The sequence below is a fragment of the Danio rerio genome, chromosome 6 (assembly GCF_052040795.2).
Source record: "Danio rerio strain M-AB ecotype USA chromosome 6, GRCz13ab, whole genome shotgun sequence".
NCBI lineage: Eukaryota > Metazoa > Chordata > Actinopteri > Cypriniformes > Danionidae > Danio > Danio rerio.
The window spans coordinates 11,630,472-11,653,882 of record NC_141026.1 but is presented as its reverse complement, the minus strand read 5'-3'; the positions used below and the strand labels follow the sequence as shown (position 1 = coordinate 11,653,882).

Here is a 23,411-nt window from a genome sequence, read left to right as displayed (position 1 = left end):
AGAAACTGGTATGGATTGTTAACTGATGAATGCTGAACTGATGATGTTGTGAAATGTTTGCAGGCTGCAGGGAAATACCGACAGCAGGGCCGAAACTACATTGTGGAAGATGGAGACATCATCTTCTTCAAATTCAACACACCTAATCAGCCCAAGAAGAAGTGAAGCCATTGTGTGATGACCGATGGATCTGCGGCACCACTTCATTTAAGGCTTTGGAACATTCAAAACTCAATCATACCTGGAGGATAAGTTAATTTTTTATTTGATTATTTTGGCTAATGGCTGAAGTAAACATAATGTCCGGTCTGCTTACACAAGCTGCATGTCACACAGCAGTTTATTCTAATAAAACACTTACTCTGACCAAAGTGTTTTCTGTTTAAAGTTCCTTTCCTGATTCTCTCCAATATTTGCATTGGCTGGTTAGATATTCTTATGTGATATTGGTTGTTTGTTGATCCTAATTTGGGAAATCGGATCATTTGACCAGAAAAAAGAAGGTAATTAAGGTAATACAGTAACAAAAGTGTCACTCAGTTAAATTTGACTATCATAAAATTATGAAAAACACTGAATTAAATAGTATTACACTCGTGTGATTTAAATATAGGTTGTTTTCTGTGAAATTATCCATATTTAGCCTTCTACTTTCAAGTATGTGGTAATGAGAGTTTTAAAACCAGGTATGTCAAAAGTAGCTTGTTCATTTTCTTCATATAGAGCTATGACCTCATCTAATGCCCAGAATCAAGACATTTCATGCTAGATTATTTTTTTCACCACAAGAGTCCAGCAAAAACACCCAATGTGAAATGCTTGGAGCTGAATTAAAAGGGTTATTCACGAAAATAGCAAGTTAATTTGTATTCAGTTTAGGAAATGTGTAAATGAGTTGCTGCAGTGTGATTGGCTGATTAGATTTTTGCGTTGAGCAGTTGAACAGTTGTACTTAATAAAGTGGCCGGTGAGCGTATAATATACATTTATGTCACAGTGTGCATGTTTATGAAAAGTCTGAATATTACAGAATATCAGCTTAATGGTGGCAAAATACAAAATGTCGGGTATGTTTTGCTAAAATCAAACTGTTTTCGTACTGTTTTATTTTACTAAAGAAAATCTTTCTCAGAATCATAATCAAGGAGTTTGTTCAAATTATTTTTTTTAAAACAAAAAACAGGTATTTCATTTTAATATTTGGATATGTGATGGTGAAATTGTGCAAGCGAAAAACAATGCGTTTCATAATGTTTATTTATTTGTTTTTATTTTTACTGCCAGTTTAGAACACAACATTATATATTTAACAAAAAACTAAATTTAAGCCTTTAAAATAATTAACAGTTCTTTTTGCTTTGTTTCTTGTTTCTTTTATCGTGCATTGGTAATGACCTATTTTAAATTGAGTAAAATTAGTTTTTTTCACTGACCATTTACATTTATAAATAAAAAAAAATGTTCCATATATTATGAGCAAATTAAAAATATTCCAAAAATAAATAAATAAATAAAACATCTTTTCTTTGAATTCCAATGCGATATCATATTTGTTTGTATGGATTATTTAGAATGACGCAGGATAATGACGTAACCTGAGTGCGCCAAAACATTGTGCCGTGAAGCATTAGTGCAACAGTGCCGTCCAGTGTACTCCGCGAGTCATTTTCAGATGTATATTATTTGCAAATATGTCATGTAAGAAAAGTCGATTCTGTGAAAACAACACGTAAATCGATATATTTGCGTGACATGCAGGTAATGCATAAGATCTAAGGCAATGACAGCATGCGTCATCTTTATTATGAGAGAGGGATGGTGACCTGTTCATTATAGCGAACGATAAGAGAATTACAGTACTTCATATCATTGAATTGTGATTTGTACAAAGGCATTTCACATAATCAGAGTTTTGGAGAATCTCCACATGAGAGGTGGCGGCGGCCTTTCAAACATCGGCGTTGTTGCCACCCAGAGGTATGGGTCAAGTCTGTCTGTACCATCACTGCAATTATACAAAGACACTGCACGCTTTCCCTAGTGACCGTGTCAGAGCTCGACTGTGCTTGCAGGCGGTTGGCTTGCGGTTAAATGCGTCCACGTTTGGGAAGTATGCCTGTAGCTTGCATTTTAAACCCGAATGCTATGTCAATATTGGACTTGTCAACTCCGGTTATGGCGGTCGCCTTATCCTAAAACAAGACGCATTGTCAACTACAGTCACACTAACTCCTCGGTTTTTACCCAGTCAGCAGCTTCTGGTAAGTGTTGTTTTATATTTTAGACATTTATTTTGTTTTTAGCACGATTTATTCGACTGTCCTCCCACCTCTCCACGCCCACTGGGCATTTACAAACAGAAGTGATTGAGGTGTTAAGTTGGTTTTATATTCACACATTGAGACTTTCACTTTAATAATATAATTTCAGAAAAGTATTATTAGCAGATTATAAATGGGAAAATCATATTAGCAGCCAATAACTATTAATGTACAACATTGCTAACTTCACAGCCAATTTAACAGTGCTAATGTTGTTTTAAGTCATATTTAAATGCTAAATCAGACTGAATATTTAGAGTAGCATGTAAAACAATTTAGGGACAGTTAAAGGAGTGAATGTGAATACCGGGTTTCTGCGGGGTCTTAAAATGTTTTAAATCTTAAAAAACACATTTTAGGCCTTTAAAAGTCTTACATTTACTGAAATATTGTGCTGTTGGTCTTAAATCTTTTTTACACAGGTCTTAATTTTCCTTTGCTCATGTATTGCTACTCAATCTGGCCAAAACCCATATAATCACCAACAATTTATCTCAGTAATGTTATTCAAAAAGTTAATTTTCAACTCTTTAATTATTTTCCTCACAATAACATTTGTTTAAAAGTGCTTTATGTATTTATTGCTGAGGACACCGACCTGGACAGATTGTTGTGCATAGGTTAATAGATTCATTTTCTTTTCGGCTTAGTCCCTTTATTAATCTGGGGTCACCACAGCGGAATTAACCGCCAATTTATCCAGCACGTTTTTACGCAGCGGATGCCCTTTCAGCTACAACCCATCCCTGGGAAGCATCCACACACACTCATACACTACGGACGATTTAGCCTCTACCCAATTCACCTGTATTGCATGTCTGGACTGTGGGGGAAACCGGAGCACCTAGAGGAAACCTACACGAACGCAGGGGGAACATGCAAACTCCACACAGAAACGCCATCTGACCCAACCTGGGCTCGAACCAGCAACCTTCTTGCTGTGAGGCGACAGCACTACCTATTGCACCTCTGCTTATATTATAGTTTCTAAAACTTAAAACATTTGTTCATTTTTTATTTTAATTTTAAAGAATGTTTGTTGGAAAAAAAAGTGTATGGATACAAGTAGAGCTTGCTTGTTTTACAAAATATATAAAATGTTTTGCCAAGGAATAAAATCTAATATGTATATTTATTTATCATTAGTCAAGGTTTTTATCCTTCACTTTCACCAATTTGGTGAAATCGTTTCCTCACCGCTGTCGACCACTGGCTTGCATGGTTCGGGACTTGTTATTGATGGATTGTTCTTCAGTGTTTGGACTCAGCAGTGAATATTAAACCACACTGAACTGAACTGAACTGACAATATCAATTCACTATAATCTTCTATGTGAAGCTGCTTTGATACAATCCACATTGTAAAAGCGTTATACAAATAATACAAGTAAAATCTGATAGGTTTTTGGTGTGCCCCACTTGTTGACTTTAGCCATGTTAAGCTTTTTCTTTTTATAATGGACTTCAATGGGGAGAAATGCATAACATGATCATTTTCACTCACTACAATGAGCTGATTTTTTTTGACATCAGAAAGTTTGTCACAAGTCAAATTTTAATAGAAATTTGATTTTCACGGCTTGTGTAGTGGTTTTCGGCTTTTTTCTTAATGAATAAAACTCAGTCTGGAGGTTATGAATATCAGAAGAATATACTTTATTGGAATATTTTCCAAATAAGCTGGGACAGCCTGGAGCAGACCCATCTCAGTCTCTCCCCTCTTCTTGTTGGCCCTTATAATGTACATATCGAATATAGTCATCACTGTTTTTCCACATACAGTTCACATTTGGTAATCATGACTAGTGTTCATGTTTTCAAACATCTAAACTGGAGCCTTCTATTCCATACAATTTGTGTCTTTTCAGATATACATGACAGTTTCAACATGTTGTATATATTTCATGCTTTTCTGACAAAGATGGTATCCCCAAGTCCTCTCTCATGCTCTTTTATGACCCCTTTGCCTTAACCTGTCACCTGTTTTCAAAGACATATAATGGCAGATTCATAGGGCCCTCCACTCACCCAATCAAATGTGTTTTCATTTAGGTTTATTAAATAAAAATCTGCTTTACTTGTTGTTAAGGTAGGTTAAGCCATGTTATGCTTTTCCTTATAATAAACTTCAATGGGGGAGAAAACGCTTAATGTAATGTTTTTCACTTTGTCTATAGAATTGATTAAGCAACATTAAGCTTTTTTTTCAAGGTAAGCGTTTTAAAATGTCCTGTGGTAATCAATACGCAGACCGTTAAATGAATGAATGTGCGAATATAAAACCAACTCGATAGACCTTTTTCACAGCGGAATTGAACACCGGAAGCGCACTTCGAAGCAGTGTATCGATATTTCCGGGTTCGCTAGGAGTCGCAGAGACATGACAGCCTCGGGACAGCGGATGACTTTCTCACGGTCAACTTTGCCATAATTTGGACAGGAAGATGTTGTTCGTTGAATGTGTAAAACTGCCTTAATAAAACAGCATTTAAAAGATGATACCGATTTGCACAATTTGTGCAGAAAACGTGTCTTACCGTTTGCAACATCAGGTTCCAGTAAGGTGCACAGCCAACAACATAAGATCTGCTCATTCAAGCCATTCGTAAGCTAGATTAACCTGGCTATTTAACATCCAGCAGAATGAGTTTAATGTCAGTAGTCCCGTCTGTAAACTGTGCTAACCCCCTCCTTCCTTTTTATTCAGAGTCAGATATAGTGAATGGCGAGAGCTATACAGGCGAGTTGCTATCGGTTAATACATTACAGGTTGTTTAATGCTCGTGAGGTTTTCTCAAGTCTGGAAACACGTTAGCTCCTAATCGTGGATAATATTCATTTTTATTATTTATTTAAAGAACAGAAAATAACATTTTACAATACAAAAATGTACATACCAGGAGGTAATTATGAATAAAATACAAATAATCAAAATGTAATAATGAAATACATTTGTAGAGTTCACAAATTTTAAAGTGGGTCGAGTTTCTTGTTTAGAGAGTTGATCCTGGTATTATACAAGCATATTTGTAAAATCTGGTTTCATATTAGTAAATTTACATTTATGAATGTACAATTTTGTTAACAACATAAGCAAATTAAATAAATAAAACTATTTTCCTCTAGATTAGGATAATCAAGTAAAGCCCAAATGTACATTTATCCATAATGAAAGAGGTTTTGAACACAAAAGAATCGTTATTAATACATTTTGCAACTCACCCCATAAGCTGACTATGTACGATGCCAAAATAAGTGTAAAACTGTCTCCTCATATTCGTTACAAAAATACAATTTACATCAATCCCACTTTTAAATTTTTGCAAACAATGTTTTGCTGGATAAAACTTGTGGATGAGTTTATAGGACATTTCTTTAATTCTATTTCTAACATGATATTTCTGTGGTAACAGCCACACTTTTCTTCAATTCACCCTTTAATAAAGACATATAATAAAATTGAATATAAGGTACAGTAATGATTTCTTTTTGGAAAAGAGTATGAATAGCTCTATCATTACTCTTGGTATTTAGTAAAACAAAATTTGCCGACATAAGATTTAGTAATATCAAAAGACAATGCATCAGAAGGATGGTCTTATTAATACCTCTAAATAACATGAATGAATAACATGTCTCTGCAGGAATTGAACCAATAACAGTTGAAAACTTTCTGGGTTATTAAGATTTTGTAATAAAGGACTTCATTGTAAGAAAAGTATACCATCTTTATTATATAACTGACTAAACAAATAATTTTGCTGTCAAACCAATTAAAAAAAAGAGATTTGCATTTGTATGAACTGTCTATTATTCCAAAATAACAACAATTTAGGCATAAATCATGCTTATAGATTAATGACCATGATGAGCACTTGTTTGTGGAAGGCAGATAGCTTAACTGGAGTTTTGTCTATATTATAATTACTCATCAAAATAAACCATAGACCACCAGTCTTTAATAAAACATGATAATCTCCGCTTTGAAGTGCATACAGCATACGAACGTACTCCCGCATATAACTTGAAACGGCATTCAACCCCCTTTAATATTGTCATCCATGCTTTTCCCTGTCCTTCGTCTTTCGGGAGATCGTGGTCATTAAAGTAAGAGTGTCGTTTTTGAGTTGGAGCAGCTGGGAACGCAGCAATCACAGCGATGAGATGACCCTGCCATTCTTTCTTGCTCCGTCGCATTGAAACCGGATGTTGTGGTACACTGCTTCGCTTACCGGAACCAGGAAGTGTGAAAAAGGCCTATACAGCAGTGCTGAAATAATGGCTGAGATTCAGGAGTTTTTACGAACCATCTTTAAAACGAAGTGCTTTTCTGTTTGGTTTGTTTACTGTGCTGGGATAGATTTACCCAGATTCAATTTCAAACTGCTGAAAACGGATTAAACTATTCTTGACAATTTTGTGACCTCATCCTTAGGGTTATGAATGTGCATGCAAAATTTCAACGCAACCTGTTTCTACAATGAAGTGGGCTTTATATACACATTCGTTCAGTGATAACTTGTGACACGCTCCCTTTATTGTTTACCATCGCTACTTTGAATGTTCTGTCAGAAATAGCTTGCAAGTATGTCTTCAAAACAACATTAGCACTATTTAATTGACTGAACAATGTTGTACTTCAATAGTCTTTGGCTGCAAATATGATTTCACTATTTAGAGTTTGTAAATAAAACTTTGCTGAAATTATATTATCAATGAGAAAGTCAGAATGTGCAAACATGATACCAGCTTTACCTCAATTTTAAACAGCTGGAATTGTAGTCAATGGACACATCCATCTTGTTTTTTCGACTTGTGTAGTCAACTTAGTTATGATCTCATTTTATTCCCAGGTCTGACACTTGATTTTCAATGTAAATGGAACGCAGCGTTAGCTTCAGCCATAACTGAATACACCTGAACCAGCCAATGAACGCCTCTGGAAAGTGATCAAATATGCTGACCATGGCTCTCCAGGATCACAACTGGCCACACCTGCCATAAAACCAATTTTTGATATCAAAATAAGACTTTTTTCGTATTTTGTTTCATTTGTGATGTCATAGTGTGACAGAAGATCAACGCCTACTTCTGCTTAGCCCCGCCTACCAGGTTGAACTTGTATTAGATTAATAAGACGGCAACACTTGTGAAACAAAAGAATAAAGATGCCTCCGAGGATTACGAGACGTTGTGCTGTGCCAAGCTGCGGAAAAACACAGTCTTTGCACGGCCTTCCTTCAGATCCTAACTTAAGGAAACAGTGGGTGAACTTTATTTTTAATGAAGTTCCAGATCGCATCATTAAATCGCTCTTCGTTTGTTCGCTTCATTTTACTACGGACTCCTTTACGAACAAGACACAGTTTGACGCAGGCTTTTCAGAGAGACTGAAAGTAAAAGACGATGCCGTGCCCACTATATTGGATCCGAAAGTAATGCAACCGCAACGCTCAAGTGTGAGTAACAGTGTTTTTACCATGTCACAGATGCTTTGTCTGCTCTGGGCCATTTGATCTATGTTGGTTTAAGCCAAATCACAAGATCGTCCATTGGTGTGTGAATGTATTTGTTTTGTTCAGTGTAAATGGCCTTTTATGCTGTTTTTTTTTTTGTATTTGTGATTTGTGTCATTGCAAACCTTCATAGATATATACATTACATGTCGCCTGCCCTGTTGTTGTCTATTGGAAGGAATGCGACAATAGCGCCGCCATTTTAGTACAGGGTAGCGCTCCTTTGAAATGAATGTGGGACCAAGCTGCAGTGAAGGACTGTGGCCATCCAGAGCTACACACATCTACACATTTATTTCGGATTGGGAGTTTTCCTGGAGGTCACTATGCAATTTTTTTTTAATTACAAAAATTTAAATTCTACATTACTTTTCTGCATTGATGGATAAGTGACTGCACGGACATCCCTGACAAAAAGCTTGTGTTTGTGTGTACAGAAATGAACTATCCACCCTGAAACACACCTCCTCTCCTGCTTTCATTTCTCATACTGACAGAAGGAACAATTCGTTTGTGAATGAATCTCTGTTATGAGCGACTCCTTCACTGAGGCGACAATAATACAAGTTTCTGGCACCGCAGCATCTCCTTGTCATATTTATTTTGTATTGTTGCTTATTTTATTCAACAAAACTAGCATAAGCCGAGTATTTAGTGTGAGTTAGTGCTACTTTGCCTTATGGTGAGTGCAGTAAGTCAGGGGTTCCCAAACTTTTCAGCCCGCGACCCCCAAAATAACAATGCCAGTGACTCGCGACCCCCAATATCCTCTGAGGTGGTTATAAATACAGAATTATTGCATGCAATGACGCAGACACACCAATTAAATTTGTGTCAGTGCTTTAAATGTGCCAGAAAGTATAACCTGATGTTATAAAATCAAAATGCATCTGACGCTATTGCTGCCTTTAATATAATGTAATTACCCCAGGGGTCGTAATCCAATAGAACTAGTAACTATAAGCTACTATAGTAACTATATAGTATATAGTAACTATAAACGACTATTTTTATTTTCAGTATAGTTATGGATAAAATATGTTAATTCTTATGGTTTAATAAAAATAAATAGATTTTTGGAAATCACCAGGCGACCCCCCTTCATTGCCCCGCGACCCCTCGGGGGGTCCCGACCCCCACTTTGAGAACCACTGCAGTAAGTGACTGTATCATCATCAATAACGTTACCTGTTTAGCAAAAAGGTTCATACCATACCAAAACGTAAAAAACTAAATCTTACCTATGAAATATTCTGCCTTTTTGCTTTGTTTTTTTTGTTTGCTCGTTACTATAGCCGTACACAGCGCTAAAGTCCAGCATCTTCACGTAGTAACACTGTCTTGACTAGTACGGTTGAATGACATTTGCCCTGGGAGCACTGTACAAATGTGGCGGCGCTATTGACGCATGCTCAGGGCCCCTATGCGACATCTAGTGTTTATATCTATGGCAAACTCTTAGCTCAGGAGGACTGTCTGGTGGACAAAAAACAACAAATGTGGCTGGATTGTCATCCCTTTATCATTGTAAATAATTTTTAACGGTTGCTACCATAATATCGCTCCATAGCAACAACAGAATATCTAATTCCAAAAGTTGTCTTAAATGTTTAGGTAAAGTAATCTGAGTTATTCTCAAAATTTCCAAAGTTCATTAAAATAGTCGATACAGAAGTCAGACTAAAATTGGTATATTATATTTATATATATATATATATATATATATATATATATATATATATATATATATATATATATATATATATATATAGGGTGTTTCACATTAACACCCACCAAATGCGGGTAGATTTCAGCTCTGGCGGGTTAGACAGTCACTCCCACTAGCCACTTTGTTTTTTGTTTTTTTTTTGGACAATAAGGATGACCCAATATGCGTGCAAATGCAATCTTAGAATCAAAAAGCAGCACGACTGACAAAACTAATTGTGTTTGCGCGAGCAAATGAAAGCAGGTGAATGCTGATCGCTTGAGCTAACAGCTGATGTGATGCGCGCTCCCATTTTCTTGTGTGAAGCAATCGCACCTAGAAACGCAACTGATGTGATTAGTTCCTCTTTAGACTAGACAAAAAGATATACTCATGCACCCACAGTCTTGCTGCTTTCAAGAGCTCCAGATTTGTGTTTTTGTAAGCAGTCATCTTAGCTTATCAAAGTCAAATTTTTGCATATTAAATAATAAAAAGGGCTGCACAATATATTGTTTCAGCATTGATTTCACAATGTAACCTATGCATCCGCAATATTTTGAGTTAGGATTATATTTGAGCAAAAGCCACAGTTCGTAACACAAAATTTGTGAAGTCACTGCACAGCTTTACCTCTACTGAGTGAAATCTTATGGTTTGCATGTTTTTTAAGGCTTGAGAGAGATCAAAGTATTCACACTCAAGACCTTTTGCCGATTGAAAGTTTAATAAAGAATCACTTTATTGCATTGTTTTTACTATACTTAAATAGCAGAGCATTCAAAGCAAAATTCAGATTATTAAGAAAAAAACAGTCCAAAATGTTGTCACAGGTGATCGAAGGTAAAAAGTTATCAAAGGTATTTTAGGTAAAAACGTCTGTTTATTAAAGAGAAATTATATAAGCAGCATTTAGGAATGTGAGGGCAAGTTGATCATTTCAATGCAGGATACAATATTTTACTGAGCACATCTGCATTAAAAAAAAAAAAAAAAAAAAAACATGTATAGTATGGTTGCATGTCGGCCTCATTTAAGCAGTTTGTGACAAGGGAACACTATTTGATCAACTTTTATAAATGAATTTGCTGATCCATGTTTGCCAGATGATATTGTTTTAAAGCGGGATATGCAGACTTGCTACTTGAGGGCCATTGTCCTGAACAGTTGAACTCCCACTGCAATTAAACACATCCAAACAAGCGAATCAACATCTTAAGAATTGCTAGAAGCTTCTAGACAAGTGTGCTGTAGCGAGTTGACGCTAAAATCTGTAGATTGATAACCCTCTAGAAGCAGGACTGGACACCCAACATTGTGCCCGATAGGTGACCACTCACTGTATGTCATGATGTTTAGTCTCTATGCTTTGGATACTATGCTTGTTGAAATGAATCTATTTCTATACTCTTAGCACAAGACAAGTCGTGAAATGGGATGCCAGACGGAGGAGCTTAACACTCAAGATGGTCAATGCCAAACCTTCCCAGACTTGAAACCGCACACCCTGAAACTAGAACCAAGAAGTGAAAGTCTGTTTTACTTTTTATTATGTTATATATTATATTTTCCTTTTCATATTGACATCAGTGGTTTTTCTAACCTTATGATGATGTGTTAGGTAGATTAGAGATGTGAATGGATCACAGAAGAATGCTTTATCAACCAATGGCGATTATTTTTAAAGAAACTCTCCACTTCTTAAAAAGTAGGCTTATCTTACAGCATAGGTCTCAAAGTCAATTTCTGGAGGGCCGCAGCTCTGCAGTTTTGCTCCAATCCTAATCAAACACGGCTAATCCAACTAATTGAGGTGTTCAGAAGCCATGAACACATTCATTAGTTGGATCAGCTGTGTTTGATCGGGGTTGGAGCAAAACAGTGCAGAGCTGCGGCCCTCCAGGAGTTGAGTTTGAGACCTTTGTCTCACAGCAGGGGTGTCCAAACTCGGTCCTGGAAGACCAGTGTCCTGGAGAGTTTATCTCCAACTCTAATCAAACACACCTAAACCAGCTAATCAAGCTCTTTCTAGGTATCCCTAGAAACTTCCTGGCAGGTGTGTTGAAGCAAGTTAAAGCTAAACTATGCAGGACACCGGTCCTCCAGGACTGAGTTTGGACACCCCTGCTTTCAATTGAGTCTCATCAATTTTTGTTCCATTCAATCTCCGGGTCTGGCAGGAGCACTTTCATCTGAGCATAGCATAGATCATTGAATCGGATCCCCATACTTGGTCCTGGAGGGCAGGTGTCCTGCATAGTTTTGCTTTAACCCTAATTAGACACACCTAAACCAGCTAGTCCAGTCATACTACAAGCATTCAGGCTGGTGTGTTTAGGCAAGTTGGAGCCACACTCTGCAGGTCACCAGCCCTCCAGGACCAAGTTTGGGCACCCCTGGATTAAACCATTAGGATCTTTCTCAAAAACGACTAATGATTTAGTGGTTGACTTTATGAAACCGGTAAAGTCTAGATCGGATACGCGGTATCAATATAGCAAAATGTTTTTATGACACTGTATAACAATAATTAATATATTTACAGTACTGTGATGGTTGGGGTGAAGGTAGAAAAAAAACAATACAATTTACTGGGTAATTTATTAGATAGCATAAATAATACTTGGTACAACTACTGTTTTTACGTAACTGTAACGGTTCAGTTTTTTGGGTTGGGGGTAGACGTTAATAAAATACAATAAATGGGACATTTAATAAACAATATAAATAATTCTTGTTAATTTCTGTTCACAACTATGTCCGATCTGGCAACAACCTATAAAACCCGTCTCTACAGTGATGCCTAGTGGTAATTTTTTGTATTGCTCTGTACACTTCAGCTAAGAAACATTTAAGCAAACTGACCCTTCGCTAATGCCAAGTTCAGACTGCGTGATTTTAGCCCCGATTTTGGCTCGCCGACAGGTTTTGAGAAATCGCCGACAAATGCCTGAAATCACAGGCAAATCGGTGCACATGAGTGACAATCACACAGTATGAACTATCAAAGACGCGATCTGAGAGAATCGCTGATGAGTCGCCGATGCCTGCGAGATATTTGGCATGCTGAATATCTGGAGCTGTCGACGATTCAAATCATGCCGTGTGAATTGAGTTTTGACTGAAAATAACATCAGCCATCACCTATAGCCAATGAGAGAGCAGCTTTCACTTGTGTGTGCGTATGTGTATACCTGCTGCAGGCCAGCGGGAGGCTGGAGGAGAAGTTAACGCTAATTTTCGGTTTATTTGGACCCACGAAATGGAGGAAAAACTAGTGGAGGTTTGACAGGACTCAGACGCAACCGTGTCTGTTTGACGTTTCATACAGAAAGAAATTAGTTTATCATCAACGTTGAGGAGAAATGGCTAATTCCCTTTAAACCTAGGTGAGCAAACATGTACATGTTCTAACCCAGTGGTTCTCAAACTGTGGTGGTACACGGGCTTCCTTCTAGTGGTACACGGAGGAATGAAATATCTCATGTACATGCTACAAATAATTAAAAATTTATAAAAAATTATGTATATAATATGCCATATATTATATATAGGCTATATTTCTGAGGTAAACTGCCAGGTTTTTTAACTGTGCAGAGTTGTAGCTGCTTTACTGGGCCTACTACGCTACTGTATTTCAATACTGCTCATTTTGGTGGTACTTGGAGAGACAATTTTTTTCTAAGGTGGTACTAGATTAAAAAAGTTTGAAAACCACTGTTCTAACCCATTACAGGCTTCTTTCTCATTATGTAGTTAATAACAAAAGATATACTACTTGTTTTTGGCTACGAGACGTAGTTTGGACGAAGTTGTCGGCGATTCTTCCTATAGTAAAGTCATGCAATGTGAATGTCCATGTCGCCGATCCATCTTGCAGTGTAAACAAAGCAGCGACGAAACGCAAGCCCAGATAGTCATGCAGTGTGAAAACATCTGTGACACGACTAGTTAGAAAATCATGCAGTCTGAACTCGCCATAAGCCACACCTAAAAACCACTACACACCAATCGTGGCTTAGCAACCGTAGCAACATGCTGTCAAGCTTTCGAGCGAGGGAAACAAGTCAAAGCGTTGTGCATTGCATTGTGCAAATTTGATACCGCTAAATGTTTAGACGGGGTGGTGGAATTTTCTTTCCTAAACCTAAAACCCAAGGAGAGAATCAAACTCTGTGAGGGGCGCAAACAGAGTGGGATTAAGTTGGTTTTGTTTTCGATACTCCTGAGTCCTGACACATTCAGTGATAGACCGACGACAATAACTCAAAAACCTCTTACCCTAAACAGATCTAAACTGTTTCCTACAAAAATACAAAGCAGGTTATGTTTCCCAGCTGTCTTTTTCTTTTTTCCCGCTCGATATTATGAGCACTGCTCCATTTAAGCCCTTGCAATAGTAGTTATACTAATAGCCATCATATTTCCATCTGTTTCAGGCTATTTATATTTGAAATTGCATATCAACAGAACCAAACAAAGATGTGATCACAAACTGAGCACTAGAGATCAATATACTTCACCCACAGCTGCTTTTCAGTCATTTATAATCCTCATGTCCATGTCAGAGCTACAATTCACCAGTGTTTTCATCAGTCTTTTGGAGATTTAGTCACTGGTGACGATGTTATAGCGAGTTAGTGTCTGGTTTTATATTTGGTGTCTTATTAATATTTGCTGGTAGGGAAAATCTATTTGTTCACTTTTGCTATTTATACTTCGATTTGCATTTCAATTCATAAATTGTTTTCACTTGACTGCAAATTAGAATAGAAACTGGATAAAGACACAAACATATGACAGTTGAAACAAATGACAGTTATAGGTTCTGTACATTATGGGTCAATAATGCTAATATTTGGCACAAATCCATCAGTTTCCCCTTTCTGGCTGTTCTTTCTATGAATGAATTATGTAGAAGAACTGCCCATGTGTGTTTCCTCGTCAGTTAGTAACGCTATATCTCATTGCACAACAATAAGTCTATTAGGCTTTTTGGCTAAAAAAAGGGAAATCATGGTTTAATTTGTTATTATTTGATTATTTTTCAATTTCACCTCTCCTGCTGTGCATGAACTAAGCTGTTGATTGGTCAGCGTATGAGGCGGCTAGGCTAACCTAGCTTCAATTTTGAATAAATTATTTTACCCTGTCAGACAAATGCAGATTTGCCAGGTCTCGAAACGCTTTTGAAACGACCGATGCTTTGAATCGCTTTAGTCATGTGACCTGTGTGTCGAATTACCTTAGTAATGTGACCTAGATGTTTCGGATCATGCTTCGGTGCAGTATTTCAAAACACTTGCACTCCGGGATCTCGACAGTGTGTCCAAACGTCAGTTTCACATCAGCCATCCCTACAAAGTGTTTCAATTAATTTAGCTATTTAATGCTTGTCTCTTCTGTATTTACACCAAGTACTAAGACTGACAGAAAAACTGCTGTTTTCTAGATATTGATAGGAACGCTACTCTCATACTGGAGTAATTATCAAGGAGGTTTGTTGCTGTACCGTGGCTGCAACTGACGCACTAACTACAAAGAAATGTCAAGCTTTAACAGGGAAATTATAAAAAAAACTATGGTCAATTTTTGAGCAAGATGCTAATGGTCTAATCCGATTCAGTGATTAAAGCTACCCAAAAAGTGCCCCTGCCAGAGCCAGAGTTCAGCTGGACGGATTCAAAAAGTCAAACTTAACTGGTTAACTCTAGGAAAGTAATAAAATGAACCAATTCAAAAAAAAACAGTGGAGAGTATCTTCATTACTAAAGAGGTTTTAAGGTCTAATCTTTTATGTTGGAGATAACGGGGAGATCATGTACGAGAGCCTCCTCTCTGTTCTGAAACATGAAATTAATTATTATACATTACTTTATGAGCAGTGCCTAAAGCGTTTAGTGTGTTTATATTACAGTAATAAATGTAGCAATTTGTATTAAATGTTAACATATTTTGTAAACTTGATGCATGCACAATGTGATGGAACAAGATCTTACTTTGTTACAAAACTTTACAATGTTAAAGTACATTTCGAGAAAGAAATTGGTCAAAGTTGACTCTAATCTCAGACTTGTATTTAAAAGTAACTTAGCCATACAAATTGTAATCTTGAAAGCGAGAGATGAGCAAAGTGAGGCGGTAGATAATAATGATACAGTTGGGCCCCGGGGACATCCGGAGTCACAGCTGTTTCCGCTCAGCGCTATTTACCCAGGTGGATAAACCGACAATCGGGCAAGCTCGAACAACGACTGCACTGTTGGAACTAAACGAAACTAATCAGTTCCGTATACTTTGTAATACAACATCATTTTATATAACTTTTTAATGTCAACGTGACATTGTGCAAGCACAACCCTGAGTATTTCGCAACACGTCTAGTCTAGCGCTCTCAGCGTAATGGCTACCAGAGTTGCAACTTAACTTCCTGCCATACGTGAACAATTCCTGCAAGATTTCCAAAGACTCTCCGCATACGCGAAGCGCACAACAAACAGGAAACAGTAGTGCCGTGGATTTGACAGACGTGCAGCTGTGACCACTCCACGTCCAGGAGGTCGAATCGCGCAGCCAATCGCGTCCTAGAAGAAAGGCGGGTCTTCCGTTTACGTGACGCAAATTTGACTGGTAATCTCCGAAGCCCCACCTTTTGTGTTTCCCGCACCGTCAATCAAAAATAAGAAAAAAAATCGACCCGAATCTCCGATCACAGCCCGCCTTTGATTAAAACAATCATGTTGGGAGTTTAAATGAACAGATAAACCTCCGATTTTTTACCTTTTCACGCTATGACTGGTACGTAACACTTATCCCGATCGAAGCACAGCACCGCCGGTGAGTTTGGAGAGCCATTAGCCAAGCGAGCTAGCTCAGTGTTTAATCTTTCTCAGCAGAGACGCTAACCGTTAGCCAGCTAGCCTCACTTTAACAAAGTAAACATTTGGGAAGACTGTTGCTCGGGCACCGCGACAGCAGAAAGGTCCGCCTGGTTCGTTTAAATTCCAGGCGGTTTGGCGGCTAATCTCCGCCTTTTCGAGGTGGGAGTTCTTTGAGCATGAATTTGTTTTGAGTTTTTTCTCTCGCTGTGTCTCCGTAGCCCCAGAACAGCCAGCGAAACAGCAGGAAATGGCTGCCTTGGACGTGGACAGCAGTCAGAGCGACTTTCTGCAGCCGGCCAGCGGCGCCCAGGACCAGGTATGAAATCCCCCGGTTGGTTTCTCGCCTCCCCGGCGCTGTCTCGCGGGGTGTTGTGGTGTTTTGGTGAAGTTCACACGTTTTAAAAATAGGGGAAAAGTCGAACACTTCCTGTGAGCCTTCGCTTTGTACGGCCACCCACTTTCTTACCCTTTTAAACCCGCCCATTGTGGGTCGGACAGACTCGCCACCGTCGCCTTGCCCGCTTTACCTGCGGTGATCCCGGGTCACCCCCACGATAGGGGAGGACCCCTCCATCGGGAAAAGCCTCCACCCCTACCCAGGCTTTCACACAGCCTCCACAGCTCCACCATTCCCCCTGGAGCTGCTGCGAGCGCAGACCTGGCGAACAGAAGCTCTTTGTCACCTTTTGTCGTGTGCAGTTGGCGTTCAAAATAATATTGATTGTTTATTTGTCATCTCCGACAGGCCCACGGCTTTTTAAAGACGTCATTGTTTCGTATTAAACATACAATTGAAACACGCCCTTTAGTACTCATGTGGTCAAAAAAAAAATATTCATGTCATACTCTATATTTTAGTCTATGGTCATACCTATATTTTTAAGAGTATGTCATGCACAAAGTTATGAATAGTCCATATATTATGTTTTGACATAAGTTTTATTACTGTTATAACTGAAGACTTCTCTCTGGTGTCAGATCACTTAAATGAACATTTTTTATTTTGGATAATATTTTCGTATTTAAATCTGTGATGCCTGATTGATGATATATGAGTTAAAGTGGGTCTCAGACTGGACAAGAAGCACTGCGGTAAATTCCATTGTTCTGCTCCATGTCTTTAAAATATGTTAAATTATTTATTACCCCAGTATTTTCAATGGAGTTTGAGCTGACAGCACTTGCGTGTAAACGGCCTTCATCTCATTGAATGACTAAATGAATGCTTAAGTCTGTTTAACTGATTTTACTTTAATTAAATTAAAAAATTGTTGCTGTAAAAGGAACCTTATGAAATTAAAAAGTCACAGTCTTTCTCCTCCGGGTGCTCCGGTTTCGGGTGAGCTAAATTTTCCGTAGTGTATGTGTGTGAATGAGTGTGTGTGGATGTTTCCCAAGTGATGGGTTGCAGCTGGAAGGGCATCTGCTGCGTAAAAGCCTGTGCTGGATGAGTTGACTGCTGTGGCGACCCCATATTAATAAAGGGACTAAGCCGAAAAGAAAATGAATGAATGAATGAACCTGAACCTATCACCGGAAGTTCATCTGTGGCTAAAAGAACACTGTGCATGTAGCCCTTTTGTCCAGTGTTAAAGGTGACATGTAACTGCTTCTTCAACAACCCAAAAATTAAGTTAGAATGTAGGACAAGAACTGATATTGTGAATTGAGAAGTAGTCCTACTCTTCCACGTCGTCATACAAAAGAAGAGGGAATATGGCAAGTTCTTTTCATTGCAGATTATAAGGGCACATGAATAAATGTGTTTTGGATAAATCATTTGTTGTAAACACTGCAATATCACCAAAAAATCATTTTGAATTAACAATTTAGATTTTTATTAACTTTTTTTTTTTTTTTTGCAGAAACAATTTTATCAACAAAATGTAGCTCTCCATTGTCATAGATGCTATTCTAGTTTGTAGTTATCATCCTTGGTGTGAAATGCCCTTCAAACTGTTAGTTTTTGTTTTAATGAAACTTGTTTGTCTCTTATGTATTTTTTTCCAAATTTTCCTAAAGCGTAATCTTTTCACCCCACAGCAGACCACAGACCTCACGGCCATCCAGATGACTGGCTCATCTGATCGCTGGGAGGTGCTGACACCTGTGAGCTCAGTGAAAGGTGAGCCAGCAGTTGTGCATGTACCCAGCGGAGGACTTTTGGGCAGCAATGGGCAATATGTGGTGCCATTACAGACTATGGCAGGGCAGACCCAGCCTGTTTTCGTGACGGCAGGGGTAGATGGCACCGGTGCTAATGGGGTGCAGTACCAGGTCATCCCACAGCTGCAGGGGGCAGATGGGGCATCATTAAGCTATACAGCATCCGCTGCAGATGGAAGCACGCTGGGCACTGACATTGCCATCCTTCCGGATGGAACGCAAGGTATTGCCACAGCAACTAATGCAAATGACCTCCAAGGCCTACTGAGCCAAAGTGGGCACGTGCAACAGATACCCACAGTCTCATTGGCCGGCTCAGGGTTTGGCGCACAAGGCCAAGTTGTTGCTAATATGGGACTGCCCGGCAACATCACATTAGTGCCGATAAATAGCTTGAGTAATGTGGATCTGGAGTCTCTTGGATTGGCTGGTGCTCAGACTATAGCAACAAGCGTAACTGCAGACGGCCAGCTCATCATGACTGGCCCCACCACCACAACAAGCGATAACCAGGGGGAAAGTGGCAAATGCACAGAGTCACTTAACGCCAACGATGCTAACGCTAATGCCTTTGTGCCAACTACCACCTCTTCCACGTCGACATCACTTCCTGAGACAATAGACGGGACAGGAGTTCTCACCCAAGCCACTGCTGTATCAGCCGGGCACCAGGATCTGTCGTACATCCAGCAGAACCACACAACCGGCGGCGAGCAGGTGGTGCAGCTCTTACCTGCGCAGACGGCAGATGGAGCAGCGCAAACACTACAAAGCGTGCAGCTGTTGAATGCTGGCACGTTTCTCATCCAAGCCCAAACCGTCTCTCCCACCGGCCAGATCCAGTGGCAGACCTTCCAGGTTCAAGGGGTTCAGAACCTACAGAATCTACAGTTACCAGCTGCTGGCGGGGTCTCTTCTCCCCAAATTACCCTCGCCCCTGTACAGACCCTTTCTCTCGGGCAGTCTGGCACCACAGGTGCATTGGGCCAAATCCCGAACCTTCAGACAGTCACTGTCAACTCAGTTGGTCAGTACCAGCAAGATGAGAACACAGAGAGCCATACAGGTATTAGTCGCTTTATTTAGCATATTTATTGTTACATTTATGATTGTTTTGTGTAGAATCGCAAGCATCTTCTGAATGTTTTAAATCATCGTCTACTCTCTGATTTTGTAGATATTCAAATTAAAGAGGAACCAGAATCAGATGATTGGCCAAATTCTACCCTGAGCACCAGTGATTTGGCGCATCTGCGCGTGCGTTTGGTTGAGGAGGATATGGAGGGTACGGGCCAAGAGGGAAAAAGACTGCGTAGAGTAGCTTGCACTTGTCCAAACTGCAAAGAGGCTGGAGGAAGGTAAGGCGCAAATCCTGTTTTAACCATAGATTGTAAAAGATATGACCGTAGTATCTGTGACGTCTCCCATAGGTTTCTAAAGAGCGCAAATGAAGCTACAAGTCGGCTTGGCCACCCGTCGCCATTTTGTTCACGAATTATCGCACCTTTATCGCAACATTGAGCCACTAAGCATTGTTCTTATGACGTTTTTCTACAGGAGGAAAATGCTAATTATTTCAAAACATTAAAATTTTGGTCTGTACTAGTAAATGCAATTCTATTGATGAAATCTAGGTAGAAAACTGTATGATGCTTTGTTTACATCAGACGTGGAAGAAGCATCAAGCATGAGTGATTTACATGTTAAGTAACGTGTAAACTTAACATGCAGCGTGATAGACGCGAATAGCGCGGTGCGAATTGAGCGTCTTGCGTGAATCGTTCGAGTTAAAAAATCTGAGCTTAAGTGGAAATTCACGCCGCGTTTACCAATCAGGAGATTGCTCCTGTGGGGGTCTGATTGTGACGTAGCGCTGTGTTGGTGTCCCGGGGGAAATTCTCCAGTCAACACCGGCAACAGTTCATCAAACTGAGTTTCTGGAGGAGTTTATGAGCTCACAGAGCTGGGTGCATCTCTAAAAATATCTAGTGGACCCAGACATGCCCCCAAACGTATCGACGCTGTTTTGCAGTCTTCATAAAGCACATAAACACAGTTATTTTCTCAATAAAATCCATGTTAGACATTTAGCAACGAAGCTACAGTAACCTAAGCCCTGCCCATGACGCGAATCGGCGTCTGTTCTGAAGTGAATTTGATGTGCGAATGAAGAGTGTAAGCGAGTAAACGCAAATGTTCACGCATCGGTTCGCGTGTGAATATCGTGATTTATCCGCGCGTTGCACCTCTGGTGTGAACACAGCATGACAACGTTACAGATGGCTGTTCTAGAGCCTACAGCTTATCAATCTGTCAGATTCTGGAGTGCTTTACAGTTCTAAAGAAAAATCTAAATGATAAATGATCTTAAACAAATACATTTATAGATATGTTAAATAAGTATATAATTTCACTCACCTGGGAAATGTAGGCAATATGAATGGTTTGTGAGCACAATTAAGTGCGCACAGCTTGCCTTATCACCTAAAAATTGTAGGAAATAATTCCAAAAGGCAACTGAGTGTGTAAAGCCACATAAAACAAAGCCAAATACGATGTACATGCTGAGTTCAGCGGATAATCAGCAAGAATCAGCTTAGGTGAAGTGACTATGACGACCAGCTAGACCTAGCTGTCACTCAAGTGGCCACGCCCTTAATTATGCAGACTGAATTTAACTTAATATAAACAAAACGGATGAGTTATAAAAAATCACCTCCTCGCAGTTGTCATGAAGGGTAATATTAACTATATGAACCAAAATTGTTCTTTGTACTAGGCTGTAAACATGTTTCTTTCAGCTATAAAATTAGCTAATTTATTATAGCAGTCTATAAATCTGGAGTTTCTGGAGCCAGCCCCCCAAAGGCGAGTCGATGAATTGCAGCTTCAGTTACTTCCGGATTGGCTTCACAAGGGAAAGCGGGAGCTTGCCGCTTGGTTTTAACAGGCAATTCACTGTTTGTGCAAGTTTCTACTTTTTATAATCCTGATTTGAAATGTTGTGATTTCAGAGGTTCAAGTATGGGAAAGAAGAAACAACACATCTGTCATATACCAGGGTGTGGTAAAGTGTACGGAAAGACGTCTCACCTTCGAGCTCATCTGCGCTGGCACTCAGGAGAGAGACCCTTCATTTGCTCATGGAGTTACTGCGGTAAAAGATTCACCCGCAGCGACGAGCTCCAGCGCCACCGCAGAACACACACAGGTTATATCAGAATTCTATCTCACTTGGATCCAGCCTGATCATTCAAGTTGTAGTTTGACACCCTTTTCCTTTTAATTTCAGGAGAGAAGAAGTTTGTGTGTCCAGAGTGCTCGAAACGTTTTATGCGCAGTGACCATTTGGCCAAACACATTAAAACACACCAAAACAAAAAAGGGCTAAACTCCAACACCGGTGTGGGTCAAACAGAAGCCGCCGCCCCCTCGGACACCATCATCACCGGGGGCGGAGCAACAGTCATCCTCGCCAATCTCCAGCAGGCTGGCACCCAGGACCTCCTCTCAAACTCCGACCTCCCGCTCCAATTGGTCACTGTGTCTGCCAGCGAGGTCTTGGAGTGACCCAAAATCACAGCCACTTTCACAGCTCGTCTGTTTTTCACTATCAATCTTTTTATATATATATATGATTAAAATACATATATATATTATAAATATATATATTTTAAAAATGACTTATCCATTTATGTTCAATAGCAGTCTTTTGTACAAACAAGGCAAAAAATGACATTAAATGTGGTTCCACACAAACAAACACACACACACACACACGCTACATGCTCAAATGAACTTGTGCTCATACACAGAAATGCCTTATTTTGTATCATAATCTGTAGTATAAAATGCTGGAGCTGCATGTGTTTTTACTTTCGCTCATGTATATGTTCAGGGGACGATCATTTTGAGAGCGTGTTCGTGTAATGGTACATGGAAAGCTGGGATATGTGTGTGCGTGTGCGTATGAATGATCGATTACAGTAAGAATGATGGCAGGAGAAGGACACAGTCTGCTGTGAGGGAGGTTTACTCATGATCTGTCCATTTTTATCCTCCTCCCTCTCGGCTGGCCTTTGTTCAAACGTGTCTTCGCTTTTATTTTCGTTTCGACGTCATGTTAGTGGTCTTTGCGCTCTCGCATCTCCTGATTTCGTTGTCCTACTCACATGCAAGACATCAGGTGACGGAGTCAAACAATCGTGTAATAAACTTTCTTTTTCTTGTATCATCCTTCTTATCGCTGTCCAGATTATCCCTGTAACACTCATAATGTATCTTCTTTTCGTTTTTCTTCAGCCCCCAAGCTGTTTATAGCCACAATTTATGTAGTCTAATAATGATTCTGTCGTATCAAAGACTCCTCGTTTCGATTACTTTTTAAACGTGTAAAATTTGATGTTACTTTTGTACAACTCTTTTGTTTTTTTTTCTTCTCCAAATGGAACACAATTAAAGGCGGAAACCTTCCTATGACTTCATAAACTACAAGTTTGTTTCTAAATGCTTTAATATTGTGTTGTTATATATGTACTAAATGAATTATACTCAAATACCTCATAATACTGACTGTTCTCTGGCACACTGTCATACTAGTTCTGTTTGTAGTGTGTATGCTGTGCACAATATGTGGATCGCAGAATGCCTTATTTACAGAAACCAAAATGTTTAGTGTATGCCTATGCACATGGTGCTGGGGTTACTGTCCTTACATGCATGTATACAGTCCCGTGAAGGTCCCGGTAGTATCAGCTGACATTTTTGATTTGATTTGTTACACTTTACACAACTTTTATTAAATAATTAAAATGCAAAA

At 39.2% G+C, this 23,411-nt stretch overlaps 2 protein-coding genes and 1 long non-coding RNA gene across 11 annotated transcripts in view; 2 read left to right on the top strand and 1 right to left on the bottom strand.

The window, feature by feature from the left end:
- The window catches only part of ola1 (Obg-like ATPase 1), a 10,977-nt gene extending 9,992 nt beyond the window's left edge, over positions 1-985 (top strand). For 2 of the 3 annotated variants that reach the window (NM_001281986.1, NM_214700.2), the window contains 2 exon segments: positions 64-405; positions 435-985. In NM_001281986.1, coding sequence (NP_001268915.1) covers positions 64-165 — 102 coding nt within the window. In that variant the 3' untranslated portion in view covers positions 166-405; positions 435-985. 3 annotated transcript variants of the gene reach the window in all.
- On the bottom strand, positions 203-8,508 carry LOC147843383 (uncharacterized). The gene is made up of 2 exons (XR_015493326.1): positions 6,585-8,508; positions 203-4,617 (listed from the first exon to the last, which is right to left on the bottom strand). It is a non-coding gene; the product is annotated as an uncharacterized LOC147843383 (long non-coding RNA).
- Positions 1,612-23,411, top strand: sp3b (Sp3b transcription factor). 7 transcript variants are annotated; one of them, XM_087256764.1, is made up of 7 exons: positions 1,612-2,261; positions 10,960-11,077; positions 16,645-16,742; positions 18,470-19,658; positions 19,770-19,950; positions 21,607-21,803; positions 21,885-23,411. In XM_087256764.1, the coding sequence occupies exons 1-7, from the start codon at positions 1,980-1,982 to the stop codon at positions 22,160-22,162; spliced, it is 2,343 nt and encodes a 780-aa protein (XP_087112890.1). In that variant the 5' UTR covers positions 1,612-1,979; the 3' UTR covers positions 22,163-23,411. The 7 variants fall into 7 exon arrangements, 5 of the variants coding, with proteins under 5 accessions (XP_087112890.1, XP_087112886.1, XP_087112887.1 ...); XM_087256760.1 differs by lacking the exon at positions 1,612-2,261 and adding an exon at positions 7,359-7,780; XM_087256761.1 differs by lacking the exons at positions 1,612-2,261; positions 10,960-11,077 and adding an exon at positions 16,193-16,343 and having other exon boundaries at positions 21,885-23,080.

Bases quoted from the DNA above. Each gene is read 5' to 3' on its own strand.
- sp3b (XM_087256760.1), top strand. From the start codon at position 7,490: ATGCCTCCGAGGATTACGAGACGTTGTGCTGTGCCAAGCTGCGGAAAA. The intron at 19,951-21,606 runs GTAAGGCGCAAA...TTGTGATTTCAG, and splicing joins TGCAAAGAGGCTGGAGGAAG to AGGTTCAAGTATGGGAAAGA. The intron at 21,804-21,884 runs GTTATATCAGAA...TTTTAATTTCAG, and splicing joins CCACCGCAGAACACACACAG to GAGAGAAGAAGTTTGTGTGT.